This window comes from Spodoptera frugiperda, chromosome 27, assembly GCF_023101765.2.
Source record: "Spodoptera frugiperda isolate SF20-4 chromosome 27, AGI-APGP_CSIRO_Sfru_2.0, whole genome shotgun sequence".
Classification (NCBI taxonomy): domain Eukaryota; kingdom Metazoa; phylum Arthropoda; class Insecta; order Lepidoptera; family Noctuidae; genus Spodoptera; species Spodoptera frugiperda.
Genome location: NC_064238.1, coordinates 1,061,099 through 1,080,146, shown reverse-complemented (window position 1 = coordinate 1,080,146; position 19,048 = coordinate 1,061,099). Strand labels below are relative to the sequence as shown.

Genomic DNA, 19,048 nt, shown 5'->3' with positions numbered 1-19,048 from the left:
AAGGATTTTCTCCTATGTCGTGGATGCGTTTACAAACATACCCGAAACAACAATTTGTGGATCACACAAAAAATTGCTTCCTGCGGGAATCGAAGCCGCTACGTTGCGCGGCAGCCGGTTGCTCAGTCAACTCTGTCAATTGATTGTTATTGGGTTTTGAAACTTATACTCATTGATTAGTAATAGTAGGTCTTGAACTTCAAAATAGTAGTAGGTACGAAACAAAATGCATTTCAACTAACTCACATACTCGATTGTAAGAAAGATCAACAAGCCTTTTCACAACGCGACAGATCTACACCGACACCTTTAGCTCGATAGCCTCGACCTCTCAGCAGTCTACAAGTACAAAAACTCCCCAATACTTTATATCGACACCTCATCAATAACCCATGGCCAAGAAACCACGAGAAACCGTAAGGGTAACCTAACCCATTACCCCAATTTCTGTAACAAATGTACTTGTAGTGCGTAAACTCTGACACGCGGAACCAATTTACGCGAACTTGCGTTGTATCGTTTGATATCTGTGTATACAAACTGGCTGAAGCTTTCAACGCCGGCAAACAAATGAGGTTGTCAACCGCAGGTGCGTCTTTGCCATGACGCGTTCGTATAACGAATTTTCGCGTAATGCCTTAGGATTGTGACACACTGGTAGGCTCGGAGGTTGCAAGACAAGTGGTGTACATACTTCATGTCTTATTAACGCGCGGTAATTTTGTGTGGTGTGAAGCTTGTTGTTGCTTGAAATTAAATCGTAATTCTTGGGTTGAGTTACGTGTGAGTTTACTGAAATTATTTTGTATAATCTTTTTCTTTTTTGTTAGTTTTGCTATAGGAAACCTTCTGAAATTAATATTATTATGTACTCTTATTTAATTTCAAAAGCTTACGCTAAAAACCTCCTGTAATTTTTATTTTATTTGATACATGTGAAGACTTATTTTATTAATTCACATTTCAATTAAAAAGAAACTGAGCCACATATTTTTCATATTTTTAGATGTAACATTCAATATAGATTTTTCTGAGTACATTCGTATTCAATCATTACGTTATTACGAATATTAAATGTTATCAAAGGGTAAAATTTCGACGTTTTCCTCATTCCTGTGTAATTTTCCACCCACAATAAAATCGTTGATTAAAAACAAAATGATGACTTTTCAATGTAAACTGTCCAAAACAAAAACAGAATTATTTGTATAACTGTTACATAATAATAAAAAATATTTACTATTAATTCTTAGACTTAGGCCATAACCACACTATCGGACTATAAGAACTAAATTACTTTCCTTTCAACTTGAACCGGCAGTGTGTCCGCACCCTGTCGTAACTAAATTGACACTGTCTCGGTTCCGTCATATTTGTACATCAGTAATTAATCGCTTCAATAGTAATTTGTTCTGCTATAGAAACTGTGAACCATGGAATATGTTTGTCTATTGTATATAGTTGTACTTAAATGCTTGATCAATTTTCGAAACTATTTGTACCATGACGTGCAAAATATTCGTGCATTGAGTGTGTATAAGTGTGTAACCTAATATTATTTAGCACAAATTTTGGTGTTGCACAGTTTATCGATTGCTTGAACTAGAAATATTTACGGTTACGAAAAAGTTTACGGTTTGCGTAAACTTATTATGAAAAAGCTAGTTATTGGAACTTTCAATATACATAACCTCGTCTACCATAGGCGTAGGCAAAGTCTGTGGAACGCCAATTGCTTATCCAACGAATCTTACATAGATCATTGGCTAGAACTTAGATTTTTTAAATTATACGTTAATCGATTTTAAATGAAAAATACACAATTTATTAAAAATATCAAACACAAAACACAGATTCTCAGAATTGTAACCCTAAAACAGTGAACCCAAAAATCGTATCTCAAATCTCACTTAGATAGCAATAGCAACATTAACAAAAAAACTTTCAAATGGACCAACACAATAAAGGAATTGTTTCTAGAAACACTCAAATAATGGCGGCGACCATCTTTAAAAAGATAACATAAAAGTTAAGTACAAAAGTAACAACTAACAACGTTGCCATGGCAACTGGCTCTGCTTACAACTCTATGGGGAAAACTAATTTCCAACAAAATAATAAAAAGCCGACGTTTACGAGGTGAACTTGTATCGAAAGGTTCCGTATTAAAATGTTAACAAAATATTGTGTATGAGGAAGTAATAGTTCAGTGATTTCTTAATAGTATTGTGAATACCTATAATTATATAAAAGGAAAATTAAGTTTGATACAGTTTGGTTTTCCTTTAAGTTTATGATTCTATGTAATTATTTGATCAGCAAGGTTTCTGGAGATAACATAGAAATGACTTGATTACCTGTCATTTTTTACCATTATCTTAATTATTAATAATTAATTGACCAGAAAACATCTTGATGTCCAAACTGACAGATAAATAAGGAAGCAACACAACAAGGGCTCCAACCTGTCCGCAGAAACAAAAACAGAACCCCAAGAAACACGGCACAAAAAAAAACTTGACAAAAATTCCAATTACGCCACCCTCCATTGAATTTAATGAAATCTCCACAATTGTCTCAATACTGCACAGGTGTATTTTTGTTTAATAAACCTTAGACGAAAAAGGTCGCCCTGTTATCAGGGGTCTTGGACAAAGGACGGCTACCCATTCCACTTGTCTTAAGATAAAAAGAGAAAGTGGATTAAACGCATAGATAGCCGCCACCCATAAAGAGATTCTACTCTGTGATAACACTGAGAAGAAGCGGGTGAGTACTGTGTTTGCTATCTAAAAAAGGTTTCAGTCCAATGTATTTTTATGCAGGTACCTATTAAGATAAATTTTACGGTAGCCCATCTTATTTTTGAGCTTCTTAAGTGTACACTTCTTTGATAATATTACGTTGGGAAAAGTTTTTAAATAAAATAGCATTTACAATTCTACATAGCTTGAGGTTGTAGGTTGTAGTACAAAGGACTCGTTCGCGATCAAAAGGTATCTGATTGTGACTTTCCTGAAAGAGAAGTAACATTTTTCTGCTTTAAGTTTATAAGAATTAAGATCATAGTTAACACAATACGCGGACGATTGGCTGTTTTGGAACGTATCAGGATCGGTTTGAAGTCGGTGCTCAAGTCACATACTAGTGTGTATAATCAGTTGTTTTAAGTCAGTGTGTGATTGTGTATTTGTTTTATTTCTTGGAAAAGACTGTTGCATTATTGAAGCATATTTTTTAAGGGGGAAAAATCATCCAATATCTTCTCCCGCCTTGGGCTAGGTGAGAGGGAGTGTCAGACTCTTACTGATTAAAAACCACCCCGTTCCTACTCCTGCTTTTCTAGCTGGAGTCAATACCATGGATAGCGATGAATAAAGTTTTTATTTTTATATTATGAAAAGTCTTAAAAACATTCAATTAAAGTCATACATTTCTGTATGTCATTGATTTACAATGTCAAAATTTCTTTAAAAAATTTCCGGTATCCGTTGGTTTCGCTTAATTATTGTTTACTTTATTTATTTGAATGCATTTCATTTCAGGAAAATACTTGAATAAAACAAACAAATGTATTTTTGGTGCATCGCGCCCGGTGCCGTATAAATTATTTTTCTTTCTTTCAAATGAACGAAAATCACTGTGTACGTACAATACAAACAAAAAAATAATATTCACCATTTATAATATTATCCAATCAACATCAAACATCAATGTCATTAATATATAATATAGGATAGCCAGTAATAAAATTTGGAACAGATGTCTTATACGTGACATGTATAAAGAAATATTAAGCCTAATAATTTATAAGAAGACGAACCAATCATATAAGCGTCTGTTTATAAACGCTACTTTATAATTCACACCAATATCTACACATAATATTACACACCACCGACCTCCATTCTTAATTTCCAGGTATCAGTTACAAGTGACTGCACGTTTAGCGCAGTAATTTGGTACAACGTGTCGCGGGTTCATTTTCCGGGCCGGCCAACAAGTGATAATGTCATTTTCTAAGTAAAATAATTAGCTCGGAGTCAAGAAGTGCGGTGGTGTTTCACCCACATGCCTCGGAAAGCGGGTAAAGCCGTTGGTCCTGCGTCTGACCTCTGTCCGGTTGTATTAGTCTGCCTTCCTATTGGGTTAAGAGTGAATAGAGAGTATAACTTTACTGTGTTTGTGCTTACACTTGCACTATAATATCTCCTACGTAGTAGGCTAGTCTAGTTAGATAGACTGGTCACCATGATCAAAATCGATCGGGAGATAACTATTATCAAGTACAAATAATCAACTATGTAGCTATACACTATCCTAAATGAAAATCTAAAAGTTAAAGTTTAATTTGAAAAACTCAGCCTTTCTTTCAGTCAATCTCATTACAATAACTCTCAATTTTAAACAGAAAGGCCATCGGAATGATCATTAAGATTCAATAAATTCACATCGATATTAAATCTTTATTCCATTGTTAGTAAATTTCAGGCTCCAATATTTTTGCTGAGTGCGCATTAAATTTCGTATTCTCTCTTGAGGCCCTGGCGCAATTATTCGCCTTCAAAATGCAGTTCCCTGCATAGAACTTGCAATGCATTTCAGCATTTCCACGATTCAATAATGCAGACAAAAGATATCTCTGCTAGCATTAATTGAATTTTTTAGTCTCGTTTTAATTTTTTGTTTGTTCCGTGTTTTTGCGGGAATATATCGCTCGTACCCTTTTGTTTGCTCATGCAGTTATACGATTTTGAGCATTAATAAATATCGGTTTGAGTTACGGCGGATTTCGGCAACTAATTGACGTTCCTCGATTCTCGTTACTTGTTAATGATTTATTAAGCTTGTATAGTTTGTTTTTCATTCGTCGTTTGAGTTTTATTTTCGGAGTTACTGAGTGGACATGTGAAATCTCTCTAATTATATGGATCTACAAAAGTAGTAGGTAGTAAAGGGAGTTTATTTATTTATTTAAACTTTAATGTACACAATACAATGAACTAATGGTACATAAGGCAAACTTAATGCCGTATGACTATTCTTTCCCAATCAGGGTAGGGTACAAAGAGAAAGTCTGCAAAAATAAGGTGTAAAAAACATTTTTTAAATATAAAAAGATAAATAAAATATTTTACGCATTGCAAAACATGAAGTATTGTTGGCTTGTAAACACTGTGGTTATGTACTAGGCTACACGAAAAGTAAACTCTTACAATAAACAGGTCGTAAAAACAAAAAACTCATTCACTTTGACCTACAAATCATAATTAAAGCATTCATAAATAAAAGTACTAAACAATGTTTTGTTAAACAACATTATGTTTGTTTAAAAGCTCTAAAAAGGTTATATAAGCGTTCCACAAGAGTATCTGTCATAATATATTTCCCTGGTCCATTCTCACGTAAGAAATCATTACAAGTAACAACGAGCCATTATCTTACTTACAAAGTACATTATGTATGTATCTATAGCAACGTAGTCGCGCGACTCATGTGCCATAAGCTTATAGCGGTAGTAAAAATATGGCTACTCTAAAAAATATGGCTATTGACTAATTTTTTTTTAATGAAGTGTTTTGTATCGCATCAAAAGTGTTCATACTGTGAATGGTATTAGAATATATTTTATAATGCACTGAATAATATTTCTATCATAAAATATTTTATCGAAATAATTTTCCATTAAAGTAACGTCCACAACTTATCGCATTACGCCGCGGACAGCGCAAACTCGCGACAAGTATGCTTAAAGCAACGCAGACACTGCAATTTGCACTTAAGACACGAGTAAATATAGTGCATTATTAAATGGCACGGTCGCTTATGAATAGTACCAAGGCACTAAAGTGATGTTAAAAATTCAAGAAAAAGCGGTGTTCCCAACTGTGCCCGAGGGTACTCTTAACGCGACGCCACTGAAGGCTGCGATGAAAATACTTAATGAACTAAAGGAAACAACAGCCAATGACGTCTGAGAAATTGGCTGGCTTTACGTGCATTTGTAAATCTTTACCTAAAATGTTGCTTGGAAAAACGTAGACAGAGTTAGCGACAAAAAACTAAAATGAGTTTCACACCAACAAGGCTTTAAAGTAGGTAGTGAACATATTTAATACTAAATTATTATTTAGTAAATCTTTGTTTTGTTTTGTAATATACACGCCAAGTTGGATTTGATTTGCAGAAGACCAGATGGGTTGCCGGGGCTGTGGCTCGAAAAGCAGGAGTAGTAACGGGGTGATTTTTAGTCAGTAAGATCTGACACTTCCCTCTCACCTCACCACGAGAGAAGTCAGTGAGGTTACCAGAAGCCCAATTATCTCTCTTCTCAATTTTCCTAATCTCCGATTCTCCAATAACCTTTAAAAATTTCTAACCCCCAAAAAGCCAGCTATGTACTCATAATGCCTCTGGTGTTTCGGGTGTCCATGGGCAGTAGCAATTATAACTCGCTTACCAGCTTATATACGTTAAAAATGTATTTAGTGATAAACTTTGTTACTTTAAATCGAAAATTTGTGACTCTTTAATAAATCTATACATATAATAAAATCGTAGAAAAGTGCTGTCTGTACATTGAAAATAAAAATAAAAAAAATAGCAGGGGTTATTGTTATGTCGATGTCGAACCCAAAAATGTAATTAACTTTTTTTTTGTCTGTTTGTCTGTTTGTCTGTTTGTCTGTTTGTCTGTTCGTCTGTGCGCGCTAATCTCAGAAACGGCTGATCCGAGTTGGATGCGGTTTTCACGAATATATTGTGGGATGCTTAAATTTACATTTAGTGTTTGTTTCATGTCAATCGGTTCATAAATAAAAAAGTTATGTCAAATTAAAGAATCACGTCGAACATTCTATGCTTATACCATTAATCTCCGCAACTATTTGACGGATTTGGTTGAAATTTGGTACATATATAGTTTAGAACCTTAAATTAAATAAAAATATATCTATGTCCTTTCACATAGATATATTTTTATTTCAAAAATCAAAAAATAAAAATAAGAAATAAATTATTTATAAATAATTCTATGTCGATCGTTACACGACTTCGGTTCATGTTATTGTTTTAATTCATCGAAAAAAAGTAAATAAATAGTAAAAAGGTATGAAAAAAATAATATCAATATAATAAAACATTTAGTACAAAGAAAATGCTCTAACGGAGTATAGATAATTCTATGTCGATCGTTACACGACTTCGGTTCATGTTATTGTTTTAATTCATCGAAAAAAGTAAATAAATAGTAAAAAGGTATGAAAAAAATAATATCAATATAATTAAACTTTTAGTACAAAGAAAATGCCCGAACGGAGTATAAATAAATAATCCAAGTTGTCTTTATCCTCGATAGATGGCGTTGGGATCGAAATAGATCGCGCTATGGTTTCGTTACATTCATTTGGTTGGGTATCGGCCGAGCGCTTCGGTACTATCGTAGAAAAAGTGTATTATCAGTCGTATGATTATTTGTCTGTAGTGGTCCGTTTTCCTGGTTTTTTGGTTAAACTATTTAACGTAGGTTTAGTTTGATATCGATTATTAGTAGTTACTGTAGTTAGTTTTTTTAATAAAATTGTAAGTCTAATTTATAAATTAATTAGATTAGATTTAAGTCGTTTCTTTTAAATTATTTAGTTTAAGCTTGGTTATTATAGCATAGAGGATAGGTTGTAATATAGTTTCTTTTTTAATTGTTATAAATTCGTAATTCGTAGCTTTCTTTAGTTTTAATAACATAATAAAATTCAACAACGCTACTACAAACCTAATTGCGAAAAACAAGTTTACAAAATAGATACTTCCTAACACGAACTCATAATTTAAAACAAAACATTTTCTAAGTTCAAAAGCAATGTAGTTTCATTGTATTAAAGAACAAAAAAAAACATTAATTTATTCAATTAAAAACTGTGGCGTGCCTCTGCATATTTTTACGACTTAAAAGATATTTTTTTCTAACTTTTCGTTCGTTACACCACTTTGTATTTAGATACAGAATTTTCCGTTTATGGGCCTTCGTGTACCTATTAAATATTGTTAATTTATTTTTAACACACTGTAGATTGAATGGTCAAAGTTTTTGGGAACAAAAAAAGATCTTAGAAATGCATACATAGTGTGTAATTTTTCTTGCAGTGTAGGCTTCATTATTTTGCAAGTGATACGATCCAAGCATGTATCATAATTTATAACATGGAATAAATTGTTATAGATTTCACAGTAAGTAGTTGATGTACCTAATGACGTTATTGAATGATAATGTTGACAATATGGGTGCAGTATACGAAAGAACATGATTTTATTTATTTTTGTTGTAGTCGTGGCCATTTTTTTCAATAAAAAATATAGTTTGTTATAAAAAATCGAACAGCAAAACCCAAATATTTACTCCGTAAAACAATATTGATTTTGGCTTACACTAAAAGACCAGTACGTACAAAAAAAGTTGTACAAATAAATACATATTATTTATTTATCATCCAACCGTCATTTTAGTCGGCCAGAATACATAATTACATCATTAATAATTAAACTATACCATAAGAACTTACAAAGTTATTTCAGTTCATAACTGAAGCGGTCACTGAAAGCCAGCTGAAACTTTGTGGTTTCTGTCAACCTCCCTGAAACTTAGCGAGCGTGTTTATTCACTACACATTATGTTCCTTTCATTGTTTACTTTCAGGATTACTGTAGGAAATCTTGTTTGTGTTATATTATACACTTACTGTTATAGTTAAATAACAGTATGTTCAAAGATTCAATTGTGACTAGTTCCGCCATTGGTACGCTATAGAAATTTATTGTACTCATGTTACTACGAGGAAATAATAATTATTTCATTAACCATATATATCCCTTTTCCAGTTCAAAACTATCAAGCAACTTCTAATTTTGTTTACTTTATAACTGCCGAGTCATTTAAGGGTTACTTAACCCAGTCCTTAGCAATTGTTTTCGGAACAAAATCGTTACTAAGAAATAGTTTAAGTAATCATTAAATGACTCTGAGTATGTATATCATCATTATTAACTGTTACTCTGTATTCCTCCACGACTGGACATAGACTTTTCCAATTACACACAATGCACGCTCGACAACTGCCAATCGCGCTTACAGACACAAAATTTTCCTTTACTGCACACGCAGAACTGTAGAGTATACAAATATCTCTATTATTATTACAATTTCAACTAACGAAGTTCAGTAGCAGCGACTTGACTAGTCAAGTTCAACCCATGCTAGAGGTTCATATTGTAGCAGTGCGGCAATCGCCACGTCGTGTGTCGCGGAATGGAATTCATGAATGTTCATATTCTATTCTCTAGCAAATTCTCTAGAATGGCTTGAAACTAGTCGAATAGTCAAATAGTTACGTGAGTAAGCCGAAAAACATAATACTTAATTTAGTATTATTCACGAAAGTTATAATACAAACAAATTCAAGTGATTACAGTACTTCAAAATACCAAGGTCACAAGCTACATAACTCCACCAAAAACCTCAACAACACATGTTCAACACTTATTTTTACCAATATTTTATTGTCAGCCAAATTACCTTTTCTATTGAAACCGAAAGTTCTTTAGAAATCGCTACATGGCCGGCAATTTAGTAAGACGAATGGTTATTGTCAGACGGTCTTCAGGAAATATGAAGATAGATGGTTGGTAGCATGCCCTATCTATTGATTCTGCGAGCAACCAGGGTGCTGTTTAAACTTGGATAATGAACAATTTATGCATACGGTTCTCTTCGTCAGCAAAACTGCTCTGAGTTTGTACAAAAATTTAGTTCTATTTAATCAGCTGTTTTTAAATCTGGAAGGCAAAATTAAAAGTACCTTTAACCGACAAGCATGCATGAAAAGACTGATGACTGTTGATGAACCGAAAGAGGTTTATAAGAGCCATCCATTGCCTCTGCCTACCTCTATGGGAGACAAGCGCAAAGTTATGTATGTATGTATTTAACATTGCATACAGCGCGATAGATTAAATTGTTTGTGTATGATAATAAAACTCAATACTTTATTATAAGTCCTTTAAATAGACTGGCGTGCCATTTTTAAACCATCATTAAATCTAGAACAACTGTCTTAAATCTTACAGAAAAATAAAATGGCCAAACTAAAAAAAAAAACATCGATTATTCAAACAATCGAACTATCTTTTATTCTCAGTTCGTAATCAATTATGTCTCTGTCTGTTATTAATCGAGCCTTTTAATTCACGAAAATGACTGTCAAGGATCTTTGAGTCATTAATGAAAATAGGATTATAACAGGAATAATGAATTTTGGGGCCAAGAAACCAAAAACTTGGCATTGTTCATTTATTTCAATTGCTGTTACGTGTGTCTTTGTAGATTTCAAGACGAATGTCATGAACGTATTTTTGTTAAGGGGGTAAAATCATCGAATGCATTCTCCCGCCGCGCTGTGGTTGAGGCGAGAGGGAGTGTCAGACTCTTACTGACTAAAAACTACCACGTTCCTACTCCTGCTTTTTGAGCCGGAGTCCCCGTAAACTCGCTAGGTAGTCTGCAGCTTTGGATCAGACATCAGCCCTACTGGGCCCTATCTGTGGTGGTCTGATGGCTCTTTGAGGTGCACGTGGTACGCGAAGCGCCGTACGCTCGGATATAATACTTTCATATTCGAGCGTACCCAAGTACTTTGACCACGTAGTATAATTACTGTCCTAAAGAAATTTCTAAGGCTCTTTATAAAAGTATCTAGCTATTTATTATTATAATAGTTAAGTATAGATAATGTTCTAAAATATCATACGTATTAAACTATCAATAACTTAAAGTAGACTTAGTTTTGATTCTGTATAAGTGTCGTACTTTGTGTTATTTATAGATTTGACGTAATAGGTATTACTCGTGACTTGGAACTTAGTCTATATTACTAACTATGTCAATAGTTACATTGGCTGTGAGCTTTATTTAAATAGTGTTATTGCTACATTAAAATCTACTAAGTCTGGTTTGATATGAAAACGTAACACCCAACTAAACTCATTTATGACAATTCGCCATACAAATTAATTATCATTGAAACATTTAATGACATATGGTTTTGTCATATTCAAGATGACCACTTACCCATCATTATACAAGTACCCATTTATATACCTATACCTATATAAAACTAAAGCAACTACATAACTTTTACTCAACCACTCGCCACGCCCCAACCACTTCGCCACGACACTCATCCGACATACGACATAGATGCAAGATTTTCTAACATTGAATTTTATTTTGTTACAGAACACATAAACGTGGTGGTATAAACGAAAATTTCATTCTAAATGTAACTGAAGATTTTGTGAGGTGTTGGAATATTCGTGCAGTGTAGAAAATGTAAAATGGAGTGTATTCCTCGAGCGAGCCCTGCTCGCCTGCTGTCCCTGTGGACTCTGCTGCTCGGATGCTGTAATATTGCAGGTTAGTATTATAGAAGATAGCAGACGGCATTAATGCAGCTTTACTATGACATTTTAATGTGATATTCCGTGAATAGTTACATAACAATTCAAGAGTATTAACTGAGCTCTTTGTCAGATCTATTCGAATGTATACTTTGACTATACTCATGTGATAACTAATTAGATAATACGGGTCTTATACTCGTAGTACTAAAATAATTCATATTAGTTTTATAAATATCATAAAGCGAAAATATCTTTTGTTAAGCATGGACTAGAAAGACGAAGTCTGTAATTTATATGATTTCACTTTTTTATCATTGCCTTACTCTTAGTGTATACTTCTATCTATCTTAATGTATAAACAATATTTATTAAAATGTATGTTATTTAAATTTATATTAGATCTTTTAACTATACAACAAGTTTTTGTATACAATACACCAGGTTTTTGCCCAAAACTCCTTCTTGGCTACAAGCTACCTAGCTTGTTGTATAATTACGCTTTATTTGACTGTAATTTCGCACCAACACCGGCGTAGAATCTGGATTTTATCACAAACACATGTGGGTGTATGGCCTAAAGCATAACAAAGAGGATTTAAAAAATTACTTTTCAAAAATAATTCCGTTACCCACATGATTTTGAAGACTCAATTACTTTCAAGCCACACCAGGGACTAATAATCAGCTACAGCTTCTGAGATAAACGTCACAACGAATTTCGCATTTCCAAATAAGCTCTTGATAAAATTATTCTATATTATTTAAGTACTTGCTAACGATCTAGATAGGTATCTATATCTTCATGATAATAATTAATAATTATTAGTTGAACAAACCCAATATTTAGTAAATCAATACTAATCTATCGGTAACAGATGTTAGCCGACACCGATAGTCGGTGAATCAATGTGGTTTGAACTTAATGATTTTAGTATTAATTACATTTTGGTTTATTAAATTATGAGTAAACTTGATATTGTGGGATATAAGTTTTAGACAAAGAAAATCATAGATAAATAGTTGACAACTGTTTCTTTCTGTAGTAAGTTTTATTTTATTAATTATTGGTAGTAACAATGGTCAATACGCGTCTTATTGTAAGATTACCGTAGCTTAAGTATACCAGAAGTATCACAATTACCAAATTAATTATTATATTTTTCGTCTTACTCACGTAACTATTTGACGATGAACGCATAGTTTCAAGCCATCCTTGAGGCTCGATATAGAAACAAATGCTCTATCACTATTTACAGTGACTTGAAATAGAATTTTCTATGAAAAGAAATAATATTTTCATATTTCCGATATATCCTTGTTTCAATATTCAAATCTAAATAAATCCTCTACTACTCCCACTACTTCTAAATACGAGTAGCTTCCTACACCTACTCAACGGAAAAACATATCTACATAATGTTTTCCTTACAACTCGCTTCATGCTCATAACTTAAGCCAAACTTCAAAGGACATTATGGAATGAGGAAATCTCTTTACACAATATACTCCATGCACGTTATTCGATGCGTACTAACACTTATTATGACAAATTATATCACGTTTTCAGTATCGAAATAGAATTATTATGTATGAGTAATGTAGTTATGTGTGTGTGAGATTTATTCAATTAAATACCGTGTTTATTCAATTAAGTAGGAGTAAGAGGTCTTCGATTCCCGGATAGAGGTAAATTAACTTAGGTTGAGTTGTGACTACCGATCGAGAATTATCGGTTTCGACTCCCAAATCGGTTAAAATAATTAAGTTTTTTCGATTTTCCGAATATTCTCAAACCTGGTACGGTCTTTTTTGAGGGGGGACAATCATCTTATGACTTTTCCTGCCTTGGGTGAGGTGAGAGGGATTCTCAGACTCTTACTGACTAAAACCACCCCGTTCCTCTTCTGTTCTTCGTCCTGACCGTCGGTAACATGGGTTTCGTTACTGGGAAAATGTGAACAATAACATTTTTAATATCAGCACCTTCACCCACACTTTCGGGGAAAAAGTTATATTATGTTGTTTTATTAAATTACTTCATAATCTGACGGACATAAAGTACATTTTGCGTGTGTCAGCCACTTTGTGATGGATAAACGGATTATCTTTACCAATTTCTGCTTTATACCCGGTAAAAATTAAGAGGTAAAGGTTGATTTTAAAATGTTCAGCGATACGTGTACGTTATATTCGGGTGGGTCATTCAATTTTTGTGCGTAGTATGGAGGCCATATTTCGTCTTTGAGAGAGAGACTTAATTATCTTTTTGTTCTGTATTTTAATGACTACGAAAATTTAGTAAATTTCAACAGTTCGCTTTTTTGATATCTTATTTGTCTGTTGGCATTTTCACTGTGTGTAGGTATTTAAAATAGATAATACATTATTTCTCATCATCGCTATTATAATTAATTTTTATGTTGATACCTTAAACCAACGTATAGTAAAGGAGCTTCTGTCAGCAACGTCGTCTGCAATCCCGTGTGAAAAAAGGCCTATGTGTTAGTCCAGATCATAATTTACCCCTGTTCCAAATTTCATCTCAACCCCTTCAGCCGGTTTCACGTAAAGGAGTAACAAACAAACAAACTTACAAACTCTCGCATTTATAATCTTAAACGGATTACCAAATTAGAAAGAAGTACAAAATATTTCATATTGAAAACATTTCGCAACCACATGTAAGATTAATACTCATACATAGCAGCATAAGGAATCAAAATATCAAGGACAGGAATCAAAGAGTTAAGAGCGAAGTGATCACTCCTACACACCCAGGATTACTCATGACGGGAACTACCTGTTACGTCTTTGGTTTTACGGTTCCATGCCCAAAGGGTCCGGATTACTGTTGTGGCACAAATCCATCTGTTACACGAATATAGCTCTTAAAAGCAGCTTAGACAAGACTGTAATTCCGTGAAATGTTTGATTACAAACTTTGGTTTGTTACAATATAGGTATTTATTTAATGAGCTGTGACTTTTCTTTGTACAAATAATAATTATACAGATGTTTGATATTTCATCTTTATATCATGATATGATTGTGTAAAAATAGAGAAATTGATACATTTTATTTAATTCATGCCATGATCGAAATCTTTTTAAGAAACTGTATTAATTTCCAAAATGCAATGTTATTCAAATTAGAATCAAAATACAATAATGCATACAAAAAGTTTACCTAAGCAAATTTTGATCATTCAATATTATTGTAACACACTGTTATAAATTATTCATCATCCATTCAAATCATTTTTAGCTTCCACTACAAAAACACCGTAAAACAATAACCATTTTCAAGATCGATAATGCGATTCCGCTTGCCTTCCATATTTTATCAATACGAAATTAGGTCTACCACAGACTACAGCAGTGGAGGTCACAGTAATTCCACAAAGATTTATAGCATCTATTATTCCATTATAATATCTCAGTGTCGATGTTATTAGCACTGCCCTCAGCCACTGTGACCGGCAAATGTTTGGTAATGTGAAAGGTCACACGTGGTGAGGTCAAGCTACAATTACTAATATTAATTATTCAACAGAATGCGATGTTAAGAGACGTATTATTAATTAAATATTATTCCCTTTGTTCTTATGTGTTTTCTGTTTAACTTATGCTTTGAGGGGGTGGAGTGTGCGTAGGAAATATTAATGGTACGCTTGTTTGTATAGTAAATTGTATTTATGAATGTAGAAAAATGTATCGTACGTTATTTTCTAAGTACTGGAATGAACAACAACGTAATAGTGAAGCCAAAATTTTAGATACAATTATTCTTTAGTCAATCAGCAATTTGGACTTTAAGGCCTTGTATTACGAGTAACTGATCATAATCAATCAGTAACTTAATTATACTACAATTCACTTACCGACTGGTGCAAAAAACAAGACATCTTGTTGTTTTATCTCAGTTTATTTCTTATTTTTTCTTCTTCTTCTTCTAATGCAAGTTTTAAACTCAAAGCATATAAACTAAGTAGAAATAAAGTTTTCAAGTCACTTAAACCATCTTAAAATGGGCAGAGTAACTCAGTTTGAAGTGAATTCCCAAAATGGCAAGTGTACTAATAAAAGGCCTGAAGACAGCCGAGATAATAAAAATCAAGTACTTAAGGCTTCATTTAGGACAAAACTTTTCGTGGAGTTTCAAGTTCGTGGAGTTTGTTGGGTCTCTTGACACCTGTGGCAATCATTTGTGCCCCGCGAACATTAAAGAACTTTCATTCAAGTTATTAGTGTAATGGAAATGTTAATTTGATTGTTGCGTCCATCTTTAATTTCGGGCATCGTTTTAATTATATAGTTGCCGCCATTTATGTAGTTACGTCCATTTATTCCGTGAGCTTATACGACGGCTGTCATAATATGAATGTGAATTTATGTGCACAATAAATTGAATTATGTTTTTGTACCGAACTTGCACTTACGCGTGTTTTTCGTTGTACGTTTTGTATTTATAGTGTTGTGTTGTTGTGTTTATAGTAGAAAAACATTGTAGTGATGAATGGTATGAATAATACAATGGATACTTTTTATTTTACTTTTGTAATAAATATTTGATTCATTGTAGTACAACATATAGAGATCTTTTTATAGCTCTGGTTCTGTATAGATAAATATGTTTATTTAAAAATTGAATTTTTACGCACAAATATTGTAAACCTATGGCAATCAACACTGTCTACGCTACTACGCCGTAGCATGCTACGTCGTAGCACGCTACGAGATTTCTCTACAGAATTTAACAGATAGTTAATTTTGAATTTCAGACGCAACATAAAGCGTTCAAAATATAGTATATAAATACACAACACAACAATATTACGTTACCAGTAGATTGACAACGTTATTGGATTAATATTACAACCATATTAATACATGGCGATATAATATTAAGGCTTTGTACGATCCTTGTAATCTTGGGTCGCTATTCGACGACCACTATTCGGGTTCGACTATTATTATGCAAGGTTATTCGTATTCATTCGCGGCCAACAAATGGATTCGGGGTTCAACCTGTCATTGTTAAATTTATTAGAATGTGAGGAACAATATCGAGAAACTAAGCTCTTTAAGGCCGTGTTTGACTGCGACTAAGTCTATTTGATGATACACAAAGAGAATATAATTAATTTTTAATTAGCAAAAATCTATTCTACATCTTCTATTAAAATTATTGTCTGTTGTTCGTAGTCATTACAATGGTAAATTATTGAAATGTAAATTCGTTAATGAGCGAGTAAACTGAACGTAATGATTCTACAAAATGTTAGCAATGCAGCATAATATAATGTTGAATTTAAATCAATGCGTACCGTTTATTGTCCAATACAAAGATAAATAATAAAGGAAATATTGAAAACAAGGTTCACAAACTAACAACTGAACAATAATATACAATATTATTTTCTCTTCAAAGAAGGAAATACCAAGAACTTATCAAAGAAACGGTATAATGCACTAAGGTTGTAGGGAGCCGCTGGTTGCAGGTCAATTCCAAGCGGCCTATCTGGAAGTTATTGTGGAATATGATGATGATGATGATGATAAAACACTTCTTCATTGTATTCAAAACTACACCTGGAAGCAAAAAAACGGAGGCACGAGCATTTTTTATTTTTCATTTCTTGATAAATATTTTCTGATAGTAAGTACTTTACTAATTGGTAACGTATGTCCTACCTTTAAAATGAGAGTATTTTGTTGTAAAAGGAATATATCTTTTAAAGTTACACAGAGTCTTTAAACCCGTTAACCGGCACGTCGGACACTGATAACCGACGCTTAGCGGAGGATTTGCCTTCAACAGTTTTCTTCGGCAGTTAATGCTTTAACATATAAAAAATGTGTTAGTAGCTTCGTTTCTTTACTCCCAAGTGTATATTATCTTCAGTAAATACAGACAGACATAATAATCCTCTATTGTAAATAACTAGAATTATCACCAACCTAAGTGTAGGTTATACATTATAGTCAGTCTTGACCTTTTGAACTAACACTAAAAAGAAAATATTCTATAAAAACTAACTTTCAGTTAATAAAATATTAACTTCTGAACGGTATAACCTATATTTCAAGCTAATTCTAATAACTCCTCAATTTAAGACTGAAAGGTCAACGTTTTAGTCACTGTTAAGAACCATATAAATACTTTATTAAGTTACTAAAAATAACCCAGAAAAAACCTTCGCTTAAAATTATTATGACTGAAAGTTTTTAGGACAAAAAGTATGAAATTAAATATATCAATATTTTTCTCACATAAACAGCTTACAAATAAGTGGCCACTGCTGACCAAAGGCCTCTTCTCACATAGAGAACGTTTGAGTATTAATCACCACGCATGCTCTTTGCGAGTCGGCGATTTCTAACTCATAATCATAAATTATAAGCCAGATTTTCTCACGATTTTTCCTTCACCGTTTGTCGGTGGTATCTAAAATAATCATAGAAAGTATATATAACTCGAAAAAAGTCACATTAATACTTGTCGTTGATAGGTTTCGAACCTGTACGGTAAAACATAACCCTTCCTTGGCAGTCGGGTAAAAAAAAAATGTGTAAGGCCAAAAAAAAACGTTTATAATGAATAGCATTGCATTTAACAATAGTATAAACGTTAGTATAATATAATAAACGTAGAAAAATTAAAATTTATTCAGATTTCCCTTTTATATTACCACATTTGATATGTTCCCAAAGTAACAAAATAAAAACATAACGTTGTATTTTATTAATTTACATTCACTTATACAAAATGTACATGGAATTTGTTCTAAGAAAGGGGTTGAAGGACCTTTCCTTAAAACACCAAGAAAACTTGCAAAGCAGCCACGCTTTGAACTAATAAATCACACCACAAAAATGTATATCAAGTAATTATGGAACGAAAACTCCATAGGTACTTAATTAATAGGTGGAAAATGGTCGCTCACTGATTTTACCAGGGTTGTACTTTATTAAATTTAACGTGGCTCTATGAAAAATATTTCGTAACAAAGTCGGGAGGCATTCTCGCCATTATTCTATAATTAAGTTAAAATGATGTAGGTGACATCAATATTAGGTGGGTAAACTTCATTTTAATTTAATATCCTGTGTATATTAGGTGAATATTATGTAGTTATGTTTAGGAAAATTATTATTTAGTTTGTATTCAATATCGCAGTGGTGTACAGAGTCCATTTACAGAACTAAATAAATACGACCAGTTCTTAGTACTCGCTTGCAATGTTCTATTGCAATTTCTAAAGCGGTAGTCCGTATAATATAATGTAATGTTAACTTAAATACGATTCAATTGCAGTTCTCATAACGAGTGCTTACAAAATACGACTTAAAATTTTATTACGGAAATTTCAACATAATATTTATTTTATATGATACGATAAAGCAGGGTGTAACTGGCCATTTTACCCATAATTATGGTAATAAGCTTCCTTTACAAGGTCTTAATAACAAAACTGTTGGGAAACGAGTAAAACACCTCTGCCTACCCCTTTGGTAAGCCCCAGACGAAATGTTATGTTACACTGTTTTTGAACCCCAAAAAGGGAACGCTTACCCTCCGGCCATCACGATATTTC

General features: G+C 32.9%; 1 protein-coding gene across 2 annotated transcripts in view; it reads left to right on the top strand.

The window, feature by feature from the left end:
* Window positions 1–19,048, top strand: part of LOC118263796 (synaptogenesis protein syg-2) — a 177,151-nt gene that overhangs the window by 54,571 nt on the left and 103,532 nt on the right. For both annotated transcript variants that reach the window (XM_050705440.1, XM_050705439.1), the window contains exon 2: window positions 11,288–11,464. In XM_050705440.1, the coding sequence (XP_050561397.1) occupies window positions 11,386–11,464 (79 nt within the window). In that variant the 5' untranslated portion in view covers window positions 11,288–11,385. The remainder of the gene's footprint in view (window positions 1–11,287; window positions 11,465–19,048) is intronic.